The 22,417-nt window shown below is 43.0% G+C and overlaps 3 protein-coding genes across 4 annotated transcripts in view; all 3 read left to right on the top strand.

Moving 5' to 3' along the window:
- The first annotated feature begins 6,313 nt into the window (after nucleotides 1–6,313).
- LOC122133015 (tripartite motif-containing protein 29-like) lies at nucleotides 6,314–7,959 on the top strand. The gene is made up of 3 exons (XM_042708199.1): nucleotides 6,314–6,763; nucleotides 7,195–7,290; nucleotides 7,509–7,959. The coding sequence occupies exons 1-3, from the start codon at nucleotides 6,395–6,397 to the stop codon at nucleotides 7,800–7,802; spliced, it is 759 nt and encodes a 252-aa protein (XP_042564133.1). The 5' UTR covers nucleotides 6,314–6,394; the 3' UTR covers nucleotides 7,803–7,959.
- Nucleotides 7,960–9,442: 1,483 nt separating this feature from the next.
- On the top strand, nucleotides 9,443–10,822 carry LOC122133002 (phospholipase A and acyltransferase 3-like). Its single transcript, XM_042708160.1, has 4 exons — nucleotides 9,443–9,448; nucleotides 9,872–9,965; nucleotides 10,303–10,580; nucleotides 10,685–10,822. Exons 1-4 carry the CDS (start codon nucleotides 9,443–9,445, stop codon nucleotides 10,727–10,729), a joined length of 423 nt encoding a protein of 140 aa, XP_042564094.1. The 3' UTR covers nucleotides 10,730–10,822.
- Nucleotides 10,823–14,071: 3,249 nt separating this feature from the next.
- Nucleotides 14,072–22,417, top strand: part of LOC116221064 (tripartite motif-containing protein 16-like) — a 13,515-nt gene continuing 5,169 nt past the window's right edge. The window contains exons 1-6 of one of the 2 annotated variants that reach the window (XM_031570200.2): nucleotides 14,072–14,882; nucleotides 15,763–15,858; nucleotides 16,077–16,310; nucleotides 17,611–17,770; nucleotides 20,746–20,805; nucleotides 21,402–21,885. In XM_031570200.2, the coding sequence (XP_031426060.1) occupies nucleotides 14,295–14,882; nucleotides 15,763–15,858; nucleotides 16,077–16,310; nucleotides 17,611–17,770; nucleotides 20,746–20,805; nucleotides 21,402–21,885 (1,622 nt within the window). In that variant the 5' untranslated portion in view covers nucleotides 14,072–14,294. Of the gene's footprint in view, nucleotides 14,883–15,762; nucleotides 15,859–16,076; nucleotides 16,311–17,610; nucleotides 17,771–20,745; nucleotides 20,806–21,401; nucleotides 22,204–22,417 lie in introns of those variants that run through there. The other variant, XM_031570199.2, reaches the window with a different exon arrangement.

Raw genomic sequence — 22,417 nt, 5'->3', positions numbered from 1 at the left:
AACCAGCACACAGTGGCGGTAAAATAAGCAGATAGCTTTATTAAAAGGTGCAGATTGATACTCTGATGTAGATACATGATTATACATTATTGGAATATATTAAATGAACTGATCAGGTATATCGAAAGCCAAACAAATAAACACACATGGTTTAAAACAAGACTACATCAAATAATGTGTTTGACAAAGAAACCGATTAAATGAAATACAAGCTTATCAAACACTGATCAGTCATGAAGCCACGTGTTCTGATTTGTACCCTCTTCTATATATGGATGCTTTTCACGGATTCACATAAATACACACATACTGTACTTTGCATACCTCTGTGACACACATTTGACCTCTGACCTCTGGCCAGATGTGTCCCGGATCAGAGCTGTATCCATTACAGGAATAGGAGTAATTTGAATTTCACTGACCGTAAAATATATAAAGACAGCCGTTACACCTCCATCATCTTGGACAAACACAGCACATCTGCTGGACGGGGTCATGTTCTCCTACACACACCTGACACATCTAGACTCAGAACTACTGTTAGCCTATGCATCTGTGTTCCTCTATATGAACTAATGTTAGCCTATGCATCTGTGTCCCCTCTATATGAACTACTGATAGCCTATGCATCTGTGTTCCTCTATATGAACTACTGTTAGCCTATGCATCTGTGTTCCTCTATATGAACTACTGTTAGCCTATGCGTCTGTGTTCCCTCTATATGTACATCGTAAATTAGACAACAGTTAGCTGCGGCCCCTATGGGTCCTATAGGCTGTAATGTTATCTCTGAGAGGCTATTTACATACACGGTTCTCTAAACCTGTTTCTGAAAAACAACATCTGTATTGCACTGTATGATGATGAAATTAACCATCTGTGTGTGTGTGTGTGTATGTGCGTGTGTGGTGAAACAGGCCCACGTGGCAGCCAACACAAGAAAAAGGTGAAGATGGCCGTGTGTGTATGTGTGTGAGTGTGTGTGTGTGTGTGTGTGTGGCAGCCAACACAGAGGCTGATCCAGCCCCGATCTGATCTGTCTCCGGTTAACTTCTCACAGATCTGGGCCAAATCCAGGGTTAGGGCCCATTTGGGGACGAGGTGTAGTTTGGGGACGAGCCGAGGTGTAGTTAGTGGACGAGGTGTAGTTAGTGGACGAGGTGTAGTTAGTGGACGAGGTGTAGTTTGGGGACGAGGTGTAGTTTGGGGATGAGGTGTAGTTTGGGGATGAGGTGTAGTTAGGGGATGAGGTGTAGTTAGTGGATGAGGTGTAGTTTGGGGACGAGGTGTAGTTTGGGGACGAGGTGTAGTTAGGGGACGAGGTGTAGTTAGGGGATGAGGTGTAGTAAGGTGTCAAACCCAGACCAGACTGAGCACTGGGCCCTGGACTCTGTAGAGCGCCTTTACACAATTGAATTGTTTTGGCGCTATGTAAACAAAATAGAATTGAAATGAACTGAAAGAACTCACTGACTGCACCCAGCATTGACAGGTCGGACACGGGCATACTGAGCAGAGCCCCTCTGAGACCACACACAGCTACGGTAAATCAAGGAAAGCCTCACGTGATCGTGACTATAGGAATGCCCAGCAGAGGAAGACACTCCAAGGGCCCTCCATCCGTGAGAGGTCTTACTCAGCACTCTTGGAGGGGAACCAGGGAGAAACTCACGACGGATCTTTTGCAAAATAGGTTTTCTCCTAAAAAAATATTTAAAAAAATATTCAAATACTATACACAGGGTTTCTGTACTCCACTTTTTGCGTTCGCATTTGCATATATTACCAAGAAACAACCAGCTGTTCTTCGTGAAATATGCGAAGACTCACCACAATGTAGGAGTGCAGACTTTTCTCTTGTGTAGACAACTCATCTCATCTCTGCATAAGCAGATGGTCAGACATAGCTATCATTCCACTGCTGTCCACACCTGTGACTCTGTGATGAGTGAAGAGTCTTAGTCAGACACAGATATCATTCCACTGCTGTCCACACCTGTGACTCTGTGATGAGTGTAGGTTTGGACATGAAGAGCCTTAGTGAGACACGCAGATGAGCTGAGTGTGCCCCTTCTGTCAGGCTGGACGGTGGTGATGGGTAATTCACTCGACCAAAAATAAACACCGGACACACACCACCAAAACAGTACCTCACCTCCCACCCCATTGGTTCAACATTACCTCACCTCCCACCCCATTGGTTCAACATTACCTCACCTTCCACCCCATTGGTTCAACATTACCTTGACTCTCTCTGCGTTACCTTCAAGTATTTTCAGAGGTTTTTGTGCAAGCGTTTCTGAAGTTCTGGAATTCTCCATCTTGAACGAAGACGAAGGGGAGGGGTTTGAGGGGAGGGGCAAGAGATGCATGTTTCCATAGGTATAGTCAACAACACATCCTAGGACGGGGGCGTGGCTTAACATGGGAAGAAACAGTCCCAAGAAAGCCATGCAGTTTAATGGGACTCCTCACCCATAAAGAACAATCTACACCAATAGTGCAGAGTGTGTACAGTTGGTGAAAGATTGCCTTTATTTCTCCTTCTTTCTTTGTCAGATGAGAGAATATTTCACACAGTTTTTGTGGGTGGGGGAAACAGCCATCGTATTCATTTGTTGGTCTTGAATTAAAAACAAATTCTTTAAAATACTTGTTGTATATTTTATTCTTGAGTTCCTGGTTTTAGGCATAATGTATATGACTGAGCAGCCAATAAGCTTGCCAGGTGTGTAATACTAATGTACTCACTCCCCTTCCTCCTCCTCCTCCTCCTCCTCTCTACCTTTCTGTTGAAATACTATAGAGACGGGGAATGATGCTGTTTTTACTTTTTGTTGGTGTAAATGCCTCACTATTTCAAACTGAAGCTGCTAAATGATCTAAATGACCAAGCACTGTGTTGATTCCTCAGGTATACCAGCTATACACTCTCCCATCAGACTCCATTTCATTTGTTCTCTCCCTCTCTCTCTCCCTCTCTCCCCCTTTGTCCTTCCTCTCTCTCCTTCTACCTCTCTTTCTCTCTCTCACACACACACACTCACACAAACACACACAGACACACCTTCTCAAATAATCTGACTGACTCCTCCTCAACAGTGTGGCAACAACATCTCCTCCACTCCTCCTTAGAATAAAACACACGAAACAGAAACTGAACTCTCACACTGTTATCTCCCTGTGTGTGATCGTGGCTGTGAGAAATGGCAGAATCTTCGACCCAAAGACAGGATTCTTTCACTTGTCCAGTTTGTCTGGATCTCATAAAGGATCCAGTTATCGTTCCAAACTTGAACACAACAAATACACTATTTTCATCTAAATGTGATGTTTTCAAAATACTGCATATATTCTCACACTTTTCCATGAAAATCGATACATTAAGATGTATGGAATATTCTTCAAGCCTGATATGTGTGAGATTTTAACTAGGTGTGAAGTAGAGTGTTGAGCGGCAGGGGCAGTAACCAGTAGAAAGCGTTCAAGTAAGCCAAAAAGGTGCAGATTTATTTATGCTGCCGGCAGGTGAACAGACAAGACACACTTTACATTTAACAGAACTAACTTTCCCAACACAAACAAATAAAAATAGTAGTTCTACTGACTTGCAATAAATAGCTTAATTGATTAGTACAGTTATCCTCTCACCTCAGAGGATAAAGCTAGACTGCCTGCCATTACCTGGATGCAGGTTATATTTACCATAACCCCCTCCTCCCAGGAGTTAACCATTATACTTTAATCAATTATCTAAACAGACATATCTTTTTACTCTTAAACATGTATCATGCATACAATAATTCATATTTGGAATCTGCACATGTACAAATATAGTTAATTGGGCTTCTGACAGCCAGATATACAAACATTATCCTCAATGGACCAAACACCCCTTACTCAAATGGAACAGCCCATTGTTTGGCGCTCCTACATGGATAAGGAAGTATGTTTCAAATGCGCTCTGCTTCGGTTGGGCGCTGGTTATGTTGCAGGTGAGCTCCGCGATTTAAATGATCTTTCATTTTGTAGTCCAAGCCTGATCCTTCTTGCAGGCTCACACAGCACGGCGCCATGCTGTTCACCCGCGATTCCGTTTCACGTTGGTCATACAGTTAATGAAGCATTCACATACAACCCCACTCATTTAGCCTCAACAATTTCCCCAACGTCTTTCTGCGCTATTCAAAGTGACGGCACAGATTTCGCTCCGTCACACTAGGAATTAAACTTAATTTAAGTCACACACACACACTCAGACATACACACACACACACACACACACACGCACACACACACACACACACTCACACACACACACACAGACACTCACACACACGTGCACAAACACACAGACACGGGAAGAGAAAGGAACACATACAGTATGCAAAGTTAGAGGCATAAACATTCAATCAAAGAGGCAAAATCATATCTGGTCCTGTGAGGCTACTATGTAGATCCAAGTACATATGAACAGACCCAAGTGCTCATGGTGACCCGGGTTCGAATCCGACCTGCTTTCATTCCTCATTTCCCACTTCCCATCTCTCTCTGTCTCCCACTCATTTCCTGTCTCTCTTCACTGTCTTATCAAATATACAATCAAATAAAATGTAAGTAAAGGCAGAAGCACTTAGAAAAGGGAAGGGAAGGTAGGGTAGTGGAGCAGAGAAAAAGACAAAGCTGGAACATTGGGACCCTTTTTGTCTAAAAAGTGTTGAACTGTTATATCTTATTTTACTCCATTGATATAGACCAAGAAAAAGGAATGATGAAAAGACTAATTGCGCTATTGCTCTGCCTGCCATTGCATAAAATAAAGAGGATGTTTAGCCATACTGTGTCATCATATCGTTCCCGTTTGGCTGATTGTCATCCTTTGTGGAAGCAAAAACACACAAACAAAACCTCAACATGTATAATTTCAGACTGCATCTACCACAAACACATCCCAATGAATGTAGCTAATTTGAGTGTCAAAGAAACGTATTACCATAATTAGTGACTTATTATTTGTCAGTATAGCCTGAGTTCAAAAGCCCCTGTGGCACAGGAAGAAGGGACACAAAGAGAAATAATAAGTGTGACAGGGGTCATCAAAAAATGAAATGACCACGGATCCGTGTAGTGGTTTTGTAATTCAGTAATTCAGTGAACGACAAGCAACCAAGGACACGGCCATGAATGTGGCTTTGGATGCATCGATCAGTCCTGGAGCCTGGACTGCTCCAAATCGGTTTACTCTTTCAGACAAGTAACAAGAAGACTGAACTCTCCCTAGTGGCCAGCTCCAGAATAGGAGTGTATGGGGATTACCGGGCAGGAACTCTGGCCTTCTACAGCATAGACATGTACAGCGTCTCTGACACAATGACCCTCCTGTTCTTCCTCAATTACCTTTAATGTTACCTGGAACATTACACTTACATTCACTAAGTATTAGCACTATAAAAGCTATGACTCAAGTCATCAACATATAGATACACACACACACACACACACACACACACACACACACACGTGTCAAGTTGTCAAAAGCTAAAAGGATAATACACTAAGGGTCACAAGGTACAAATTCTGTGATACAATTAGCAGAATCATACAGTCATGAGAAACAGTTCATGAGATCTGTTTAAAAACAATAATAACTTGTATTGTGTTAAAAGGAGTTAAAATGCAAAACGTCTTTAATTCACTCATTGTTTACTCCATTCATTATTATTCAGAGCTGAGGTATAATGGTATTATCAGTGATCTGATCAGTAGTCTAGATTTAGTAATCTGAGATCGATTGTTTTTGTGTCCACCCACAGATCCAAGAAAGTAAATGTTCTCACTGAGGAAACATAACCATATCACTCATGATTATTTCTCCACGTTTTTCAGATGTTTTTTACACGGCTATCTGTATGTTGTTCCTTCAGTAACTTTTATGGGGTTTTTGACAGTGTATTTAGTTATGGCTGCATGCTGTTTACTGGCAGTGTCAATGTCTCAGGGAAACCCTGCACACACACACACACACACACACACACACACACACACACACACACACACACACACACACACACACACACACACACACACACACTGAAACACAAACACACACATAGAGTGGATCAGCCTGCCTGTACATTCTGCATCTCTGCTGTTTTGTTTCTTTACTGCTGTGATTCAGGAAAAGCAGGTTTAAAAGAATAAGGCCTGGAGGATTAACCAAATTATTTTGTGAGGACAAATATTTCCCTATCTGAACTTGAAAGATTGATGCAAAACGATGGAACTAGGAAGCCTCTCATCAGCACACCATGTTCTGGGGGGAAATAAATGTATCACTTGGCAGGTCTTTCTAGTAGTGTGCTTGTGCTTGTGGTTGTGAGAGAAAGCAAACACAATGGCAGAGGCTAGTTTAAAGAAAAGAAGGAAGAAAGAATCGGACTCCTTCAAGTGTTATGCTGGACCTGGAGATGTGGAGTGTGACATCTGCACTGAGAGAAAACTCAAAGCTGTCAAATCCTGTCTGGATTGTCTGTTTTCTTACTGCGAAACTCACTTCAAAGCTCACAATGACCTGAACCCAGGAAGAGAACACGCAGTGATTGATGCCACAGGCCAGCTACAGGAGAGGATCTGCTCTCGTCATGAGAAGGTTTTTGAAATATTTTGTCGAACCGATCAGAGTTGTATCTGCTATCTGTGCATGGTGGACGAACATAAAGGCCATGACACAGTCTCAGCTGCAGCAGAACGGACAGACAAACAGGTCAGTACTGGACATACATGTGTCAAACATTTCTATGAGGACTCTTATACATACTAACTGTGAAAGTAATACTATAACTACAAGAATACTATCTCACCAGTCTTTAAGTCCGGCTGTTTCCGCAATGACATTGCCCGTTAGAGAAAGGAAGAATCAGGAAATGATTATCAGGTGCAAGATCCAGTGTTGAGTAGAAACAGGTTCTACAGGTTCTGAGCCATCTTGACAAGTTTTTGCTGTTTAATACCAGTGCTCCTCTTAAACTTCACTTTAAGATGATAGCGACTGCTTCAATGTGTCATTAAATCTATTGAAAAGACTCAAATGTACTTACAGTTTTTTGCTTATAAATGTTCAGTTGTCATGTGTGATATTTGATCATTATTGTTTTAAACAATCCAGCGATAATGAAAAGAGTCTGTTTTTAACAGAGGCAATTAGGGCCGACCCAGCAGAGAATCCAGCAGAGAATCCATGAGAGAGAGAACGAGCTGCAGGAGCTAAGGAAGGCTGTGGAGACTCTCAAGGTGAGTACTGACCAGAGGAGAGGAGGACAACAGCTGGCTGCTGGAGGAGCCATTTCAGGCTCAATCAGGGCTCTCCTCCAGTCAGCCAGACAGGAGTCTGTAATGCTGAGCCACTTTCCAGCTCCTCTGAGCCACACTGTGGGTACCAGGCTGTGTGGAGGAGCTGAGTGAGTGGGCTGCTTTAGATGGACCCCTCCTCTTTGTGTGTCTCCTAGCAGAGCTCTGCACAAACAGCAGTGGAGGACAGTGAGAGGACCTTTACTGAGATGATCCGCTCCATTGAGAGAAGGCGCTCTGATGTGAAAGAGCAGATCAGAGCTCAGGAGAAGGCTGAGGTGAGTCGGACTGAAGGACTCCTGAAGAGACTGGAGCAGGAGATTGCTGAGCTGAAGAGGAGAGATGCTGAGCTGGAGCAGCTTTCACACACAGAGGATCACATCCATTTCCTCAAGGTAACTGTTGATGATGGAATATTAGTGCACAGAATGTTTGAGGGCACTGATTTATGTTGAATATATTCCTAGGTGGAAATTCTAATTAAATTTAGATATTGTTGAATTTCCTTCAAGGATCTCTACGTATCCAGATTGATCCTTTTTCTTCTGATCATAATAAAGTCTATAGCACTTTGAACAGATACCTTTACCCATGCAGTTTCAGTGACTGTAAAGAATTGTTTCTCAAGGTGAGTACTGACCAGAGGAGAGGAGGACAACAGCTGGCTGACTGGAGGAGCCATTTCAGGCTCAATCAGGGCTCTCCTCCAGTCAGTCAGACAGGAGTCTGTAATGCTGAGCCACTTTCCAGCTCCTCTGAGCCACACTGTGGGTACCAGGCTGTGTGGAGGAGCTGAGTGAGTGGGCTGCTTTAGATGGCCCCCTCCTCTTTGTGTGTCTCCTAACAGAGCTCTGCACAGACAGCAGTGGAGGACAGTGAGAGGATCTTTACTGAGATGATCTGCTCCATTGAGAGAAGGTGCTCTGAGGTGAAAGAGCTGATCAGAGCTCAGGAGAAGGCTGAGGTGAGTCAGGCTGAAGGACTCCAGGACTATTTTGATGAGATTTGAAAGTGGACAGGGGGCTGAGTGACGTCACAGGCCAGAAAATGTCATTTTGAATTATTTAAAACCCTTAATAGCACAAACGATACTTTTTACGGCACAAACCAGCACAAACCTAGCACAAACGAACAGCAGTGCTATTTTAATATTTTGAATGATACGGGGGGCCAACTTCACTCAGGTGTATATTTTGTATTTTTATGTAGCATTACAGTGTAATAAGACTTTTATTTTGGAGCCTCGGCTGAGCTGCTGGTTAGAGCGCGAGACACAGAGAAGCAAGCTGAGGGCGTTACACACACGTCTAAGAGTAAAAAACAATGGCATGCAGTACCGGCTTTTAATGGTTTGAGCATGCAGAAAACATGTCAAGATGTTAATACTTGAGAAGATATTAATGCCAAAGCATGACTTCCCAGATAGGGGCTCAAAATATTGGCTATTTGAACTAAATCTATCAACCAAATTAAAACTGAAGGTATCCCAAGTTATCCTCCATGATGGTAGTTACAGAGTTACAGAGATAAGAAGAAAAGGGAGTGTCACTCTGTTCCAGTATATATGTGCTCAAGGACAGAAACAACCACCCCAGTCCTTCTATGTATTTCACATGGCATGCTTTGCTCAGTAACATTTGCATTACGCATCATTTCTAATACAGACTACAAATAACAGAAGACTTGAAGAGAAGAGAGCAATTGGAGAGCAGCATTCAGCCATTTCTTCTTGAAGGTACATTCACTCTCAAGAGAACACATGTAAATCGAGTTTTAACATCATCAAATGTAACTGTGAGTGTGAGTGCAGGGTGGGTCGCCCCACGACACGGACCAGATATAGGAGGTACGGTAACGTAGGGTGTAAAATAGTCTCTGCCTCAGATGGGTCTCCCACGCAGAGATACAGACAGTTTAATAATGTATGCTACACCAGGTGCAACAAAGTGGGCTGGACTTTTAAATGACAGTCAAATGCTTGGCGTCTAAATGGCTTTTTCTTTTGATTCAATACTTTACCTTAGACATAAAATCCGGAACCAGCAGTTCCTTCAGACATTTTCCAGTTTAAGACACCTGATATCCTTCTTTGAAGATGGCTGTAAGTTCAACTTTAACCTATGTAATCACTTGCACTTTGGAACTTTGTACTTTGGAACGAGGTGTCGTTTCACCATGAAATAATTTAGTATTTCTTCTTTCAGGCACAGTAAGAGTTTGCTTTGTCAAAATACTAAAATGTCAAGTCAAAATGTGAAAAGTCAAAGATTTTTTATATATCTGTGTACAAGGCAAGAAATTGGCTGAAGCAGTGGAACAGATACTCAGACACACAGAATTGTATAGGGAATCATGGTCTTTACTATGCCTTCAGACCTATGTAATTGTTTCAGGACAAGAACCATTTTTAGTGTTTAGCAATCAAATCAACCTTCTGCAACTTTAATTTAGCAATATCCTTTAACCTGCTCAGATGTTTTGGCATTGAAAATGTGTGCAACAGCTAGATGTTTTACATACACAGGAGCCAGGTGACCTGATTGAGATAATCAGAGGGATATACAGTCACTGGGCACTGTTTATTGGAAATGGAGAAGTTATTCACCTCACAGGAGATGGTAAAGTACACAGATCTTATGCTCTGTTGTCTAAATTTACAGGGTCCATTCCCTTCACATAAACATGATGCTGTGACTATTGTGTTCTTAATGTGAGGTCAAGCAACCAGACAGAGCTTTGCCTCAATGGTTTGCCATTCACATATTTCCAGTCAGGAATGACCAAGTGTTCTATTTCCATTGTCTTTAACATTCTCTTTATTTCTAGTGGTGCTGGATCAACTGATGTTATATCCACTGAAGTATATTATTATTATAAAAATAAACTTCATAACCACTTGGCCACTGCTCTTGGGTGTTTTACTGGTACCATCCCTCTTTCCACTCCTCTTCATAGGTGTTCCAGCTAAAGGTGCCATCCTGGGCATTTTGGCTAGCATTGGATCATTTAGTGGCATTGCTATTGTGAAGAAGGAGAAGCTCAAGGAAGTAGCATTAGGTGACAAATGGTCAGTGCACAACCGCCTGGATAATAACTGCGAGACTAAATCCCCAGATGTCATCCTGAAAGAGGCAGAGCAACTGGTTGGCCAGGAGATACCATATAATCTCCTCACCAACAACTGTCAGCATTTTGTTACCAATCTGCGCTATGGCAAACCAGCATGCAGGCAGGTGAGAACAAACTGAGACTCCCACAATGGATCTGAACAGCCTGATCAATGTGTGTGATCTGAGCATTGCCTAACCATGCTGTGTGTGTGTGTCTTCCTGCCTAGATCCGAAAAGTGATTTCAGCAGTGAAGGGTTCTTTTGGTTCCTAGTCTCTCTGAGAGGCATTGCCATTTCACCAAGCTGACAAATGACTTTGATGGTTACACTCTGATGCACTTACTAAAGAAAATGTTAACGTTAAGAAAATTGTTATTTACTAACTGAAAATTCATTTGTAGTAAATCTGGAAGTGCATTGAACTCCAAAAAGTTTAAATGACTTTCCCATATGTGGTGAAGTGACCGAAGAGTATAAAGTAGGACAATTGAATACATAATAAATAATTATACTGATGTATACACTGCCTGTGTGTCCTTCATTATATTAATACTGATGTATAGGTCACAGGTTTAAACTGAGACCTTTAACTCCACCCGACACAGGTGGATATAAAACCTCTCCACACAGAAGACCAGGACAGTTTGTTTAAAATAAATATCTTTATTTATTGCCCACACCGAGCAACATGTATAAGGTCTCCCACGCCCTCCCCTACTCAGCTCTCATGGGGCAAAGAACCTCTCACCTTGTCAATGGGGGTGGTCATAAGTTTGGGACCCGAGCAGAACAAGTCACACAACACACATGGTAAACAATTAACAACCTCAAACAATCAGGCAATGCAGACAGTCTACCTAGGGCACTGCGAGGGAAAAGTGAAGGCACTCCACTGCACTCTAAAATACTTGGGCACTGCAAACTATTTCCAAGACCCACTCTGGAACCTAGCTCAACCAGCGCCCCCTTAACTTGGGACCCCCAATGGCGATGGAAATACAGGAGGGGCAAGGAGACAGACACACAATACAGACAACAAGAAAGTTCAAAGAGTGGGGATCGACCCTCGAATCCCCACAAATAAAAGAAAAAAAGAAAACTGTCCATTAGTGGCTCCCCGCGATGCCACTTCCCTCTGCTAGGCACGATCCTGGTGACGTCACCCACTGTTCCGCGTCAGCGACCAGGGAAGAAGGGATCCGGCAGTAGATCTGGTGGGCAGCACAGCAGAGAAGCCTGAGGAGCACACAGCCTTCAGTGCTGGTAGCAATGAGAGGCAAAACAAAAAGAGACTAGACAACAGCAGAGTAGAATGTGACACCTTCCTTACTGTTTGGAGCTTAGCTCCAGTTGCACGGTGTAAAGCCCCGTCGTGGCCGATCTGCCCAGCTGTCACTGCCTCCTCGTCCCAATCACGAACCGGGAAAACAGCCACCGCTCTCTCCCGTGGAATCGGCAGGCACACAGGCAGGCACACAGGCAGGACACATAAAACCAGCAGTGCTGCAGACGCACAGAGTGCCAACCTGCACCTAAATCCACCAACCTCCCACACACCAAACACAGGGCCTTTAAAAGAGGATTCAACCTATCCCCACCATGCTCTACCAATCAATGGAATGGGCAGCAGCTGTGTCTCAATCACTGCCAATGCCAATCAAAACAACTGACTTCAGTCAGTTCTTTATTACCACAAGCGGCACACTGCAACACACACGTGTATTTTATGGAGGCGACACAGGAAAAAAACACACGCAGGCCTGAGGTCGCTGTGAAATGTACGCTTTGCATTTCACTCATCCCAGACCGTCCTTCCTCCAGGATCCCCCCAGGAGCAGTGGGCAGCTTCTCAGCGCCCGGGGACCAAGTGAACCGTCCGTCTCGGTCGGACAGGAGAATGTTCTGTTTATGCATGTTTTTTCTGTTGGGGTTCTTATTGGGTGAAACCCCTTGTGAACACGGGAAGAACATGCAAACTCCACACAGAAAGGCCCGGGAGATAGCCCACCTAAGCACTAAAGGTCTGGGGAGGACCTGCCCCCCAGAGCCAACAGCGCCCCATGCGGGAATCAAACCCATGACCTTCTTGCTGTGAGGCGGCAGTGCAAACACCTGAGCCACCGTGCCACGATGTGGGCAACAGCTGGGCCCAACTCACTACCAATTCACCCTGTGACATATACACTGCCTGTTTGTCCTTCATTATATTAATACTGATCTATACACTGCCTGTGTGTCCTTCATCATATTACTGAGATAAGGAAAGCAATACAGCAGAGAAAACCCATACAATAATCTAGTTAGCAATTATTTTTGTGTGCTATTCAGTCAGCTTTAGCATTTTTAGGATTTGTCAGCTATAAACATGCCCATATGAACGCTTATAGATTGACACAAGTTATTTATCAGGATATCAGGAAGTCACAGGTAATGCAGACATTTCAGAATGACAAACTTAATGACATAATATGTATTTATTTACTCCTTGAAATAGTATAGGCGCACTGTTTTGTGTCTTTTATCTGCCCTTGAACAATGGAGAGATTGGGTAGTCTTGATGTAGAGGGGCTGCCAACACTTGCTTTTGAGGGACATTTGACACTAACAAAGAACATACCGTATCTAAAAATGTGTGGTCTCCGAAATATCACTTTAAGTCTCACACTTATAAACAAGAGTCAGGCGGCTGGATGTGTAGATCGGAAGTTTATTGCTGTCATCCCGTCAAGTGGACAACAAGGTTAAAGATTATGGTAGCACAACATACTCGACTACCACAAACCTCCATCACTGATATTTCTGAGCTGTGGTGAGCTCCCTAAAATATATTTAGCCCCAGTGGCGGAAGCAAGGGGAAGCCAGACAGATTTGAGACGTGAACAATACACATGTGAAATCAACTTAATGGAACACTTCACGTCATTAGAAACGGATCATGCGGTCGCACAAATCAACCCTTCCCATGTTTCTGTTGAACTCAGCCACAACAGCCGGTCTAGGTATAGTTATATGGCATTTTTCTTTTGCTGACCATCTGACACAGCTATTTAAGAGAGGTCTCACCTTCCAGAAGGCATCGTTCCTCTTCTCCTCATCAGAGACATCAAGATCCTTGGTGACTTTGATGGACTGCCTAATCTTGAAGAATCTGTCTCGACTCATGGGATTTGATATAACTGGCACCCTCGTCTTTGCCGCCCAGTACATCCGGATCCTTGGGTATCTAAAGCAGCTGGAGACTCATAATGCCACTTAATCCTCCTGTGGTGTTTGGGTCAGCAGGACCCATTGTCAATGTTAACCGAGATGGAGCAGCTTTCACACAGAGCATCACATACGGGTAACATCACTGATTTGAGTAACACACAGTAACAGCATTTGAGATTGCTGAGTGTCACTAGATTCAATACAGCTCCCCCGCCCCGCACACACTTTCAACTTCTATTGCATCATTATCTCCTGTCCTTGTTTTCTATCATATGACTTGGAATGTCCACTAGATAGCGAAATTCCTGCTGCAAGCCAAGCTTTACTACAATTTCCTTTGAATTTCTGTTGCGGATATTCAGTTTTTGTAAAGAAACTGCTGCTTTCTGGCGGTTTATTCAGTTCATGAATGGTGGAAAATGAATGGCCGTATTCTCTACTTGTCAGTGTTTGCAAAGAACTTTGTTCTTAACTGACTCAATGGCCTTATCGATATCAATGACAGGAGGCTGTTTGCACGAACACGAACACGCCCACCCAACCAGGAAGTCGTTTCGAAGTTGCACAGCGATTTCAGGCGAAACGAAACTACGCGAAAACCTGTGAAGCGTTACACAGCACAAACGGAGAATGGCAGAAGCGGCTCCAAATAACCACGAACTTTTTACATGTTCGATTTGTTTGGATCTTCTTAGGGATCCAGTGACTATTCCTTGTGGACACAGTTACTGTATGGGCTGCATTACGAGCTGCTGGAATCAGGAAGATCAGAAGGGAGTCTACAGCTGCCCCCAGTGCAGACAGACGTTCACCCCAAGACCCGTTTTAAGCAAAAATAATATTTTTGCTGAGCTGGTGGAACAGATCAAGAAGACCAGAATCCAAGCTGCTGCTCCTGTTCCATGTAATGCTGGACCTGGAGATGTGGAGTGTGACGTCTGCACTGGGAGAAAACTCAAAGCGGTGAAGTCCTGTCTGGAATGTCTGGTTTCATACTGTGAAACTCACTACAAAGTTCACAATGACATTATCCCTGGGCGAAAACACAAGGTGGTTGATGCCACAGGCCAGCTACAGGAGAGGATCTGCACCCAACATGAGAAGCCTCTGGAGATATTTTGTCGTACGGATCTAAGTTGTGTTTGTTGGCTCTGTCTGGTGGATGAACACAAAGGCCATGACACTGTGTCAGCCTCTGCAGGGAGGAAAGAGAAACAGGTAAGGACAGGAGTTCTCTTGGTGATAGATTGGACTTGTGTGGTAGGACATGGCTATTGGGTTTCCAACTGGAAGGAAAGACAGGCTATAGACTCATCCTCTTTAGGTCCATGATAGAGTGAGGAAGAGAGAGAATAACGATGACATAAAAACACGCCTGTCTAATGAAGTTGTAAAACCAGATGGTTAACTTCAGACTGTCAGCATTCTCATACAGCAATGAAAATGCACAGTCTATTTATATTTAAGAGCTATAACATTTTAAAAACTGTACTCAGACAGAACATCTCCTGTTATATATGAACTGTATCTAGATCATAAATAAACATAAAAAGCCTAAATTCCCATTTAATGTGTTATGTTTGTGTACATTTTGCAAAACTTCTCTTATTTAACAGTAATTTATATTGAGATGGGCACATCATGGTTTCTGCCTGCAATACTGCTGCACAGTCATTTCAGACGAGCCCAGTGATTAGGGTGCTGAAATGGCATTTTGTAGGGTCCTGGGTGGTTGACACTATGACTGAATGACATTACATGGTTATCAACTGCCTAGAGGTCACAGGTCACTCAGTGAGGGTATAGTTGCAGTAAGGGTGTGTTGGACATTTCTATCAACTCCACAAGAGAAACTATGAATACGATTAAATGAAAATGTACTGCATGTATGGTTCACTGTTTTGATCCACACTTTTTCTCAAGCCTTGTAATGAAACAGCGTCTCACCAATAGGCTATTCAGCAACACTACAGATCACCTCTCAGTCAGGGTCAGTAGCTTAAACAGCTTGTTCTTTCAGGAATGCTATCAGACAATAATAATATTATGATGCCACCATAACTGTTTGTTGTTGATGTGATGTATTCCTTCAACATAGACACACTTGGGGCAGACCCAGAGTAAAATCCAGCAGAGAATCCAGGAGAGAGTGAAGGAGCTGCAGGAGCTGAGGAAGGCTGTGGAGACTCTCAAGGTGAGTACTGACCAGAGGAGAGGAGGACAACAGCTGGTTGCTGGAAGAGCCATTTCAGGCTCAATCAGGGCTCTCCTCCAGTCAGCCAGACAGAAGTCTGTAATGCTGAGCCACTTCCCAGCTCCTCTGAGCCACACTGTGGATACCAGGCTGTGTGGAGGAGCTGAGTGAGTGGGCTGCTTTAGATGGACCCCTCCTCTTTGTGCGTCTCCTAACAGAGCTCTGCACAGACAGCAGTGGAGGACAGTGACAGGATTTTTACTGAGATGATCCGCTCCATTGAGAGAAGGTGCTCTGAGGTGAAAGAGCTGATCAGAGCTCAGGAGAAGGCTGAGGTGAGTCAGACTGAAGGACTCCTGAAGCGACTGGAGCAGGAGATTGCTGAGCTGAAGAGGAGAGATGCTGAGCTGGAGCAGCTTTCACACACAGAGGATGACATCCATTTCCTCAAGGTAACTGTTGATTAAGGATTATAAGTGCACAGAATGTTTGAGGGCATTGATTTATGTTGAATATATTCCTAGGTTGAATATTCTTCAAGGATCTCTACACATCCAGATTGATCCGTTTTCTTCTGATCATAATAATGTCTATAACACTTTGAACAGATACCGTAACCCATCCAGTGTCTGTAAAGGATGTTTTGTATTTATCACCCAAAACATTTTAACCTGATGAAGACAATTTGATTCTTCAGAAAACTACTCAAAATCATTATGGCAATTGTTAGGACAGGTTAGGTCACATGGTAGGAAGAACACTGACTGACAGACAGGGCTTGAGTGATGTCACTACATGTGGTTAATTGATAAAAGCACATCTGCCCTGACATCATGGCTCACAGTTTGTTTGGAGGCACTTGAAGTGCACAGGTGCCTGCCACTCTGCCTCTTTGGTCAGGCCACATGTAGGTCAAGGCAAACCAGTGACATTTTAACAACATTTTATGTTGGATTCTTTTGGAATTCATAACATCAACCAAAAAACTTCACTTTAAGGAATCACCACATGGGCTTACCCCGCTAGCAGTTAGCCAGCTGGAGAGAGCTGCCTGGCAGGCACACACACACACACACACACACACACACACACACACACACACACACACACACACACACACTCACACCAACACACACACACCTACACTCTCAAACACACACACACACACACACATACAAACACACCTACACACACACACACACACACACACACACACACACACACACACATACACACACACGCACAAGGTAAGATCCCACTTTCATGAATTTACATCATGTAGGTATAGTGTGTAGTACGTAGGTGAGGCTTTGCTTTAGTTTAGTTTACGTTGTGAGGAGGAACACAGCTAACATCAGACTAACCCCTAGACAACGCATCTTAGCTGCCAAGACTGTCCTTGGTAACACAATCATTTGGAAGCCACATCCAGATGCTGCACACACACATCAAAGGATGACATCCAGGTTAGGCTTAGGCTGTACCCAGATACTCATAATGTTACATTTAGTTCACATCTCAAACATTAGAGAATGATGTCTAACTTAAGAGTCTCGTGTGCACTGTTATAGTTGAAGCTTTTAGTTGTAATTAACGAAAAGGTTTCCTGATCAACTGTATCAACTGTATTTAAACTTACAACTTACTTATACGTGGATGCTTTTTTTGAGAATGTAGCTATTCTTTCTCACTATCTCTGTCATCTCTTCCTCCTCTCTCTCTTTCTCTATATCTCTGTGTGTCTTTATTTAGACTTTCCAGTCAGTCAGTGAGACACCTGAGTCTAAAGACTTATCCTGCATCTCTGTGAACCAAGGCCTCTCTTTTGAGGCTGTGAAGAAATCTGTCACCTCACTAAAGACACAGCTGGAGAATTTCTGCGAGGAGGAAGTCATGACGATATCTGCATCAGGTTAATCACATTACTCACATATGTTTACATGTAATGACTTACTATACTGTCCCTCTGGATTGTACTAATAAGCTAAATGTGATGCTGAACTTCAGGAACCTGTATTTCTCAATGTCACATATTTGTAACATATCCTTTGTATGTCGGTGAAGGTGAGATACTCTGCAGGTGTCTCCATGTTTACTTGTCTTAAGAGGGTCTTTAAGATTGAAGAAGCTGGAGACTCATAATGTCCCTCAACAAGAGAACACAAATTTACTGCCATCATAAAAACAGAAGATTGATGCAATGTTGACATTTACACCAGTCAGTGTTGTTTCTAATATGATTCTGTCCCTCTCAATAGTGACTCAAGTCCAGGCTGTTTTGCCTCCTGAACTTACAACCAGAGAGGATTTTCTACAATGTGAGTTTGACACGAACACATTTTATACAGTTTACTTTCAGTTTTAGTAGCAATAACATGGTCCTACATGTTCAAGCAGTTCAACATTTCATTATGGCCGGGTATAGTTCATGGGTACAGGAAACAGTGTCTTTTCCAGTGTCTTTTTCCATTTTCCTAAAATGGCTTTCTAAATGGATGTAACGAATTTGCCACACCCCTCTCACATCTATCACCCACACTTAATTCAAACTCAGTTCTCCTCATCAGTGCACACAAACACACACACACACACACACACACGCACACAAACACACACACTTCATTTAAACTCAGTTCTCCTCATCAGTGCACACACACACACACACACACACACACACACTTAATTTAAACTCAGTTCTCCTCATCAGCTGCAGCACTTGCTTTGGCGTTCGCTCTCAATCAACCACCTCCCCTTACACCACCTGTCTCCCCTTGGTATAGAATGGGGGGTGCAGGCACGGATTCTACATGACTCCTGTCAGCATAGTTGACTCCTGCACAATCCCTGCAAGGCATTTTAGGTCTTGGCCAAAGACCAGGCCAGACACACTCTTCTGCGTCCATCTTTTAGGCACAATTGGAACATGAAGTCATGAACTGCCAAAAACTAGGACAATAAACTGGCATTGATATCCAGCTGATATAAAATATGCAATTGTCCTATGAAGGTGGGATCTGTAAGGCTATCAGATCGAGTCACACAAACACAGACAAATACACACGAATACATGCGCTCGCACACACACACACACACACACACACACACACACACACACAAATGAAGACAAACATCCATGCAAACATGTACAGAATCTCACACAGTACAAATGCATGATGCATGAATTTCTGCAAGGAGGAAGTCAAGAAGATATCTGCATCAGGTTAATCACATTACTCACATATGTTTACATGTAATGACTTACTATATTTTCCGGTCTGGATTGTACTAATAAGGTAAATGTGATGGTGAACTTCAGGAACCTGTATTTCTCAATATCACATATCTGTAACATATCCTTTGTATGTCGGTGAAGCTGAGATACTGTACAGGTGTCTCCATGTTTACTTGTCTTAAGAGGGTCTTTAAGATTGAAGAAGCTGGAGACTCATAATGTCCCTCAACAAGAGAACACAAATGTACTGTCATCATAAAAACAGAAGGTTGATGCAATGTTGACATTTACACCAGTCAGTGTTGTTTCTAATATGATTATTTCTGTCTCAGTTTTGACTGAAGTCCAGGCTATTTTACCTCTTAAACCTACAACCAGAGAGGATTTCCTACAATGTGAGTTTGACACAAACACATTTTATACAGTTTACTTTATTCCAAATCACAAGTTAAGTTTCAGTAGCAATCACATGGTCCTACATGTTTAAACAGTTCAACATTTCTTTATGGCTGTTCTAGTTCATGGGTGGAGGAAACAGTATCTTTTCCAGTGTCTTTTTCCATTTTCCTAAAATAGCGTTCTAAACGCAAGTTCGGGATGAGATGTAACGAATTTGCCACACCCCTTTCACATCAATAACCCACACTTCATTGAAACTCAGTTCTCCTCATCAGCACACACACACACACACACACACTTAATTTAAACTCAGTTCTCCTCATCAGCTGCAGCACTTGCTTTGGCGCTCGCTCTCAACCCACCACCTCCTCTTACACCACCTGTCTCTCCTTACACCACCTGTCTCCCCTCACACCACCTGTCTCCCCTCACACCACCTGTCTCCCCTTGGTATAGAATGGGGGGTGCAGGCCCGGATTCTACATGACTCCTGTCAGCATAGTTGACTCCTGCACAATCCCTGCAAGGCCTTTTAGGTCTTGGCCAAAGACCAGGCCAGACACACTCTTCTGCGTAAACCTCTTAGGCACATTTGGAACATGAAGTCATGTACTGCCAAAAACTAGGACAATAAACTGGCATTGATATCCAGCTGATATAAAATATGCACTTGTCCTATGTATGTGGGATCTGTAAAGCTATCAGATCAACGAGTCACACAAACACAGACAAATACACACGTATACATGCACTCGCACACACACACACACACACACACACACACACACACACACAAACACACAAATGAAGACAAACATCCATGCAAACATGTACAGAATCTCACACATTACAAATGCATGATGCATGAATTTCTGCAAGGGACAGTCAAGAAGATATCTGCATCAGGTTAATCACATTACTCACATATGTTTACATGTAATGACTTACTATACTTTCCCTCTGGATTGTACTAATAATCTAAATGTGATAGTGAACTTCAGGAACCTGTATTTCTCAATATCACATATTTGTAACATATCCTTTGTATGTCGGTGAAGCTGAGATACTCTGCAGGTGTCTCCATGTTTACTTGTCTTAAGAGGGTCTTTACTTAAGGTTGAAGAAGCTGGAGACTCATAATCTCCCTCAACAAGAGAACACAAATGTACTGCTATCATAAAAACAGAAGGTTGATGCAATGTTGACATTTACACCAGTCAGTGTTGTTTCTAATATGATTCTTTCTCTCTCAATAGTGACTAAAGTCCAGGCTATTTTCCCTCCTGAACCTACAACCAGAGAGGATTTCCTACAATGTGAGTTTGACACAAACACATTTTATACAGTTTACTTTATTCCAAATCAAAAGTCAAGTTTCAGTAGCAATCACATGGTCTTACATGTTTAAGCAGTTCAACATTTCTTTATGGCTGTTATAGTTCATGGGTAGAGGAAACAGTCTCTTTTCCAGTGTCTTTTTCCATTTTACAAAAATGGCGTTCTAAACGGAGGTTCGGGAGGAGATGTTTGCCACACCCCTCTCAATCAATCACCCACACTTAATTTAAACTCAGTTCTCCTTATCAGTGCACACACACACACACACACACACACACACACACACACACACACACACACACACACACACACACACACACACACACACACTTAATTTAAACTCAGTTCTCCTCATCAGTGCACACACACACACACACTTCATTTAAACTCAGTTCCTCTCATCAGCTGCAGCACTTGCTTTGGCGCTCGCTCTCATATAAATCTCATTCCCCACACGCAAAGAATCATGAAAAATAACAACAACAACCACACACACACACACACACACACAAACCTAAGACACACACCTAACACATATAAATACTTACATTTGTCCTGTCTTCTCTTCCATCAGACTCATGCCAATTCACAATGGATCTAAACACAGTACACAGAGACCTCCATCTGTCTGAGGGGAACAGGAGGGTGGAATGGAGTAATAAGGTCCAGTCATATCCTGATCATCCAGACAGATTTGATGGGCGGCCTCAAGTGCTGTGTAGAGAGGGTGTGTCTGGACGCTGCTACTGGGAGGTTGAATGGAGTGGGGAGTGGGTTGATGTAGTAGTCTCATATAAAAGCATCAGCAGGAAAGGAAGGGTAGATAAGTCTGTGTTTGGATCTAATGATCAGTCCTGGAGTCTGATCACCTCCAGCAGCAGCTCCTCTTTCTGGCACAATAATAAAGAGACTAAACTCCCTCTAGTGGCCAGCTCCAGAATAGGAGTGTATGTGGATCACAGGGCAGGAACTCTGGCCTTCTACAGCGTCTCTGACACAATGACCCTCGTGCACAGAGTCCAGACCACATTCACTCACACACTCTACCCTGGGTTTGGGTTTGGGATTGGGTTTTATTATGTGCTTGGATCATCAGTGAAGCTGTTGTCACTGAGATGTACAGATGCTGAATCCAGACTACATTCACCCAGCCTCTCTACCCTGGGTTTAGGGTTAGACATTAGATCACCAGTGAAGCTGTTGTGACTCTGGTGTGGAGTGCTGGGGTGACCCCACGTATCGGCAGGTGTACCGCACTGGTGTGGTGGTGGTCTGGGAAGAAAACAATGCTCTGCAGATGACATCGGAGGCCAAACTTAGAATTTATTTACAACCCTAAATTGGGATGATGAATAAAATGCAAATAAAAACAGAAAGAAGCAATTTGTTAAATTACCTTTTTTGTATTAGATTACCTTGATTACAGTTGTTCTTGATAGCTTACACACTATAACTTGGCCTGTTACCTAAACATCCCAAACCATGACGCCATCTACCAAAAGACAGACTAATTTCCCGAAACTACAAAACACTATCCCCCTTTTTTCACACATGATTCAGATTTGTTGAACTGTTTGTGCAAAACCTACA

Source organism: Clupea harengus, chromosome 7, assembly GCF_900700415.2.
Source record: "Clupea harengus chromosome 7, Ch_v2.0.2, whole genome shotgun sequence".
NCBI lineage: Eukaryota > Metazoa > Chordata > Actinopteri > Clupeiformes > Clupeidae > Clupea > Clupea harengus.
This window is presented reverse-complemented; position numbering and strand designations above follow the sequence as displayed.